General features: G+C 43.1%; 1 protein-coding gene across 5 annotated transcripts in view; it reads left to right on the top strand.

Annotated features, from left to right (window-relative positions):
* The window catches only part of SLC4A11 (solute carrier family 4 member 11), a 188,920-nt gene extending 183,315 nt beyond the window's left edge, over positions 1–5,605 (top strand). For all 5 annotated transcript variants that reach the window (XM_056553221.1, XM_056553243.1, XM_056553219.1 and 2 more), the window contains one exon: positions 3,227–5,605. In XM_056553221.1, coding sequence (XP_056409196.1) covers positions 3,227–3,290 — 64 coding nt within the window. In that variant the 3' untranslated portion in view covers positions 3,291–5,605. The remainder of the gene's footprint in view (positions 1–3,226) is intronic.
* The last annotated feature ends 1,343 nt before the right edge of the window (positions 5,606–6,948 follow it).

Genomic DNA, 6,948 nt, shown 5'->3' with positions numbered 1-6,948 from the left:
CTTACACTATACAGGAGAGAGGACCCTGTAAGTAAGATCTTACACTGTACAGGAGACAGGACCCTGCCCATAAGATCTTACACTCTACAGGAGAGAGGTCCCTGTACATAAGATCTTACACTATACAGGAGAGAGGTCCCTGCCCATAAGATCTTACACTGTACAGGAGAGAGGTCCCTGTCCATAAGATCTTACACTCTACAGGAGAGAGGTCCCTGTCCATAAGATCTTACACTCTACAGGAGAGAGGTCCCTGCCCATAAGATCTTACACTGTACAGGAGACAGGACCCTGTACATAAGATCTTACACTCTACAGGAGAGAGGACCCTGTACATAAGATCTTACACTCTACAGGAGAGAGGTCCCTGCCCATAAGATCTTACACTCTACAGGAGAGAGGACCCTGCCCATAAGATCTTACACTGTACAGGAGACAGGACCCTGCCCATAAGATCTTACACTGTACAGGAGACAGGACCCTGTACATAAGATCTTACACTCTACAGGAGAGAGGTCCCTGCCCATAAGATCTTACACTCTACAGGAGAGAGGACCCTGTACATAATATCTTACACTCTACAGGAGAGAGGACCCTGTCCATGAGATCTTACACTCTACAGGAGAGAGGACCCTGTCCATAAGAGATTACACTCTACAGGAGAGAGGACCCTGTACATAATATCTTACACTCTACAGGAGAGAGGACCCTGTCCATGAGATCTTACACTCTACAGGAGAGAGGACCCTGCCCATAAGATCTTACACTCTACAGGAGAAAGGACCCTGCCCATAAGATCTTACACTATACAAGAGAGAGGACCCTGCCCATAAGATCTTACACTCTACAGGAGAGAGGACCCTGCCCATAAGATCTTACACTCTACAGGAGAGAGGACCCTGCCCATAAGACCTTACACTATACAGGAGAGAGGACCCTGCCCATAAGATCTTACACTCTACAGGAGAGAGGACCCTGCCCATAAGAGCTTTCACTCTACAGGAGAGAGGACCCTGCCCATAAGATCTTACACTCTACAGGAGAGAGGACCCTGCCCATAAGATCTTACACTCTACAGGAGAGAGGACCCTGTACGTAAGATCTTACACTGTACAGGAGAGAGGACCCTGTACGTAAGATCTTACACTGTACAGGAGAGAGGACCCTGTACATAAGATCTTACACTATACAGGAGAGAGGTCCCTGTACATAAGATCTTACACTATACAGGAGAGAGGTCCCTGTACATAAGATCTTACACTGTACAGGAGACAGGACCCTGCCCATAAGATCTTACACTATACAGGATAGAGGACCCTGCCCATAAGATCTTACACTATACAGGAGAGAGGACCCTGTACGTAAGATCTTACACTCTACAGGAGAGAGGTCCCTGCCCGTAAGATCTTACACTCTACAGGAGAGAGGACCCTGCCCATAAGATCTTACACTCTACAAGAGAGAGGACCCTGCCCATAAGATCTTACACTCTACAGGAGAGAGGTCCCTGCCCATAAGATCTTACACTCTACAAGAGAGAGGACCCTGTCCGTAAGAGCTTACACTATACAGGAGAGAGGACCCTGTCCATAAGAGCTTACATTCTACAGGAGAGAGGACCCTGTTGATAAGATCTTACACTCTACAGGAGAGAGGTCCCTGCCCATAAGATCTTACACTCTACAAGAGAGAGGACCCTGTCCGTAAGAGCCTACACTATACAGGAGAGAGGACCCTGCCCATAAGATCTTACACTCTACAAGAGAGAGGACTCTGCCCATAAGATCTTACACTCTACAGGAGAGAGGTCCCTGCCCATAAGATCTTACACTATACAGGAGAGAGGACCCTGTCCATAAGATCTTACACTCTACAGAAGAGAGGACCCTGTCCATAAGAGCTTACACTCTACAGGAGAGAGGACCCTGCCCATAAGATCTTACACTATACAGGAGAGAGGACCTTGTACATAAGATGTAAGTGGAATGGAAGGAATGACTGGGGTCTTGCTCCTGGTGTGGAAAAATAAATAAAACACACTGACCCCAACACCATACAGTACTTGAGCCAACATAATATAAAGTGCGTTGTGGACAGCTAGCTGAGAACAGGGTGGACCATAGCTGAGAACAGGGTGGACCATAGCTGAGAACAGGGTGGACCATAGCTGAGACCAGGGTGGACCATAGCTGAGAACAGGGTGGACCATAGCTGAGAACAGGGTGGACCATAGCTGAGAACAGGGTGGACCATAGCTGAGAACAGGGTGGACCATAGTCCAAGCATAGTTTGTGGTTATTGGCGAGTCTTATGCTCCTGGGCAGGGAATAGGGGAAGCAAAGGAAAAGTTCTGCTGATAAGTTAATAGATGTACTCAGAAGGGTAAAAGAGAGACTGCACTGGCTCCAAACCGTCTTATAAAATGCTCTCCATGCGGCTTCCTTCCTTCTATACACCATGTATCATGCGGTCCTATAAGTTAAGACTTCAGTTGTTTTAGAAAATAGGTTCTTACAGGAGTTCGATGTAAAGGGTAATTGCAGAAGTTGGCTCCAGAATGTCAAACAGATGTATAAATTACAAAAAAAATCTTAATCCTTCCAGTACTTATCGTCTGCTGTATGCTCCAGAGGAAGTTATGCAGTACTTTTCTATCTGACCACAGTGCTCTCTGCTGACACATTTGTCCATATCAGGAACAGTCCAGTGCAGGAGCAAATCCTCATAGCAAACCTATCCTGCTCTAGACAGTTCCGGGCATGGACAGAGGTGTCAGCAGAGAGAACTGTGGTCCGACAGTAAAGAAGTACACAACTTCCTCTGGAGCATACAGCATCTCCATTAAGCTCTGTGGTGGAGGCGGGGATGCAAAAAGGCTGCATACATGGAGGGGGAGTGTCGGCCGTGGTGTCATGCTGTGACCAACACGCCTCCTGCACGGGAGAGCCATGGCAGAGCCGGGGCCCCATACAGAGGATCCTAGTGTTCAGACCCCCCACGATCAGATACTTATCCCCTATACTGCGTATAGGGGATAAGTTGTCTAAGGCTGCAATACTCCTTTGATTATTCAATCTTGTCCTGGTCATGTTTGCAACTTTTTCTGGATCCCAATGCGCCTCAATCTTCCCTTTGGCCTTTGTAGACCATGGAGTCTACTTTGTAGGTTATTGAGCTCTCCAAGTCCAAACCTATAACCCCTCCACATCTTGTTCTTCCTTCTTAGATACAACCTACTACCCAAGATCATCGAATCCAAATACCTAGACGCTATGGACGCTGAACATTAGAAAGAGCCCCAAACGATCGGGAAATGTGTTCACACCAACAGAGGAATTGTAGGGTTTAATATTTTTTCACTGGAAGGGTTTTTGGATTTTATTTTCATCTTTGCAACTATTTTTGGAATTTGTACAATGACAACTGACCAAAGTGGAATCGGGTGGACACGGAGCTCGATGACAGTAACTGGAATTACCCCAAAGATGGTTGAGCCCTGCCCGTCCCACACCTCTGGACCTGGCATATGGTTTGGTGCCTCCTTTGTATCCAACAAACAAATTATGTGTTTTTCATGGACTTTCCAGGATTTACAGTGGTGAGCCGGCCAAAAATCTATGTGACTAAATATTTTTCTCCTGCAATACTTTTTAAAGTGGGTTTTTATTTCCTGTTTTTTTTGTTTTTTTTTGCCTCTGCATCGAAAGACAGGGGCCATGACTCCTGGAGGGTGAGGTCTGTGTTACCTCCTTAATATTATTATTATTATTATATTTTTTTTTTTTGAGAAATAAAGGACTTTTTTTTTTTTTTTTTATCTATTATGTCACTGCACATAGCAATGGCGATGTCTACAGATCAACCAAAAGTGTTTGCGGTTTGTTTTTGGTTTTTCTCCTTTGTAGCGATCTCTAGACCTGGCCTAGAATGTAAGCTAATTTTTACCTTTTGTTTGGGACTTTATGTTTTTTCTTTTTTAACATGTAGTTGAAGTAAAAGATGTATATGAGCTGTCAAATTTGCACAACAGCTACCTGGCATTATGCACAAATTCACTCAGATACCAGCACTTTTTTCTTTTTCTTTTTTTTGTCTTTTTTGCATTTCTTTTTTCTTTCTTTTTTTCCAGCTTGTATTATACAAGTGTGCGTGCGTGTCCGTGTACATCTCGACAAACCTCCATGCATACGTTCTCTACAGTGCATTGACGATGCATGATTTTTGTATAATGTTTATACATCGATAGTGGAAGGTGTCAGAATTTTAATTTTCTTTTGCTCGATAAACATGGACGACCACACTGTTCTAACCAATGACTGTATTATGTTGCACTTTTCTACAAGAACAAGCTTGGGCGGTTCTGTGTGTGACGTCTGGACCTCCTCAGGTCTCTCTTTCGAGACCACGCATTTTTAAGTGTCAAGTGTCTCCTCTTCAATGCTGAAGACCAAGTGTTGGATCGCAAGGACTGTTGGATCCTGGTATCCCTTACGGATGATATTTCTGCTATGAATGTAGAGGTCTATGACCCCCTGGATCATACCATCTCACCAAAGATACATATGTCGACACCTGTTACACTGATGTTTTGTCCGCTTGGATGCTGAACATAGTTATTTCCTGCAAAATGCAGGGTCTATATTGACTTTCGCAACCCCTATTCCCCTATAACAGAATCTTAACAGAGGACCTACCCATCCATCGGGCCAGGCCTCTAGACATCTCCGGGTTCTGGTGTATCTGATGTGAATTTTGCACGATTGCTTCAATGTATGGCTGACGTTCAAATCGGGTTACGTTTTACCAGAGAGGATTATTTTTGTAAATACGTATATGTTTAAGGTCTATATGACAACTATAGACACATACGGTTGGCATTTTTTTTTCTGTTACTCAGTTATGCCGTGATCATTTTATTTTATTTTTAAAAGCTTTATTTTTGTTGTTCTTGCATTGTGTGAAAAACCTGATTACTTTTAAGACAGCGATTTCATGTTTTTGGGCGAAGAAACAATCCTTTCCCTCTGACGTTGAGCATGCTACGGTTTATATGGATACTAAGTATCGCGAGAAGCACTTGACTGCGCAGAATCTGATGGAAACTATTCAAAAACTTCTTTTCAAAGGGACTTCATTGATACACGTTGAAGGTGGCTTTTATAAAAGTTGATCGTGACCACACTGTTCATACTTTCTATGTTTCTTTTGTTTTGTTTTTTTTTTGTGTGTTTTTGTGTTGTTCTCTCATTGGTCCTGACCTCCGATGAGTTCACCCCTACCTGTATTGTCCCACAATTCACCACGCAATATGATGTGATGGAGACCGTTTCTTGCCCTTCACCTATTAGAGCTGTGCAAGTCTTACCGGTAGAGTGCATGCTCGATTTCAGATGGGGACCTATAAATATATATATGTGTGTGTATATATATATATATATATATACACACATATATTCATATATATTCTACGTAAGTGCTGCTTTAAGTCTACCGTTTGCTATGAGCGGGTCAATTTTTGTAAATATTTGAAATGTCTGGAATCAAAGAGAACAGAGCACCGAAGAAAAAAAATAATTCTATTAATAAACAATGGTTTAAACAAGAGCGGCCTGGCCTGGTGAACTTTTGCTAATATGTACGTTTATGACTCTAATAGTCCCTTGTTGGGTATATCTAAATCAGCGTTGCCCATCCAGTGTAAAAGCATTGCCCATCCAGTGTGCCTCTAGCTGTTCTCTCTCCTGCTTTAAGATGATGAAGAAGAAGAAACCAGCACTCTAATAGTCCACAAAAGCTTTATACTTTATTTAAAATTCATTAGAAAGAAGACAGGCTTGGCGTGTTTCAGTGGGTTATCCCTTAGTCATAAGCATCATGTAAGGCAGTGTTTTCCAACCAGTGTGCGCCCATGTGTTCTCTCTCCTTCCATGTGAAATGAAGAAGAAACAAGCACTCCAATAGTCCATAAAAACTATACTTTATTTCAAATCCATTAGAAACAAGGCAGGCTTGACGTGTTTCGGTGGGTTAGCCCTTAGTCATAAGCATCATGTAGGGCAGTGTTTACCACCGCGTGTGCCTCCAGCAGTTGAAAAACTACAACTTCCAACATGCCCGGACAGTCTTTGGCTGTCCGGGCATGCCGGGAGTTGTCATTTTGTTATCAGCTGAAGGCACACTGATTGGGCAATGTTGGAAGGAGTTTGCATCGGTAGGAATCTTGGAAGAAGAACATTAAATCAGGTTCTCCTAAGCAGTCCAGATCCCTTTAGCTCTGGTTACTTTGGTCATGTCATCGCGCCCATCTGAAATGTATTCAAGGTGGTGTGATCCTTTGGTTTAGGGCACCATTGAGGGTCTTCGACCTTTTTACCATGTCTTAATAATATTTAAATTGGAATATCCCTTTAAACTGGAACCGTGATGTCAAAAAGAAAGTAAAAAAAGCATATAGCATTGATTACTTGTCTGCCCCATTTCTGAAACCAAAAATACCTATTTGTTTTGTGTCTTTTTGGGTCTCTTCCTGTATCAGATGACCACTGAACTTGCTCGTTGGAGCAGTTGCTCAGTACTACAATTTCCAGAATGCAATGGTTTCCCTCTTGTGTATATGACAGGGAGATGATGATGTACGCTGTAGGACTGGTTAGAGGTGATGACATCATTTAGTGGGCGGAGACGAGATCCAGACACTTACCTGACACAGCAGATGACAATGCCTTGTCTTGGGATAGAGACAAGAGCCAGGGAGCTGCTGAGACAACACCATACTGACAATGAAAGGACTACACAACTTCCTGTCAATCTCGAATTACACAAAAGCCAGCTGAAGCCAGTACAATTAGTGATAACTCTATATTAGTAAGTTATGTATCTTCTGGTAATAGGTTTATTTTTTTGCTGTGGAGTACCCCTTTAAAAATCTTTACACCTTTTAATAGTTTA

This window comes from Hyla sarda, chromosome 1 (genome assembly GCF_029499605.1).
Source record: "Hyla sarda isolate aHylSar1 chromosome 1, aHylSar1.hap1, whole genome shotgun sequence".
In the NCBI taxonomy this organism is placed as follows: domain Eukaryota; kingdom Metazoa; phylum Chordata; class Amphibia; order Anura; family Hylidae; genus Hyla; species Hyla sarda.
Note: the sequence above shows the minus strand (reverse complement) of the source record. Positions and strands in the feature narration are given on the sequence as shown.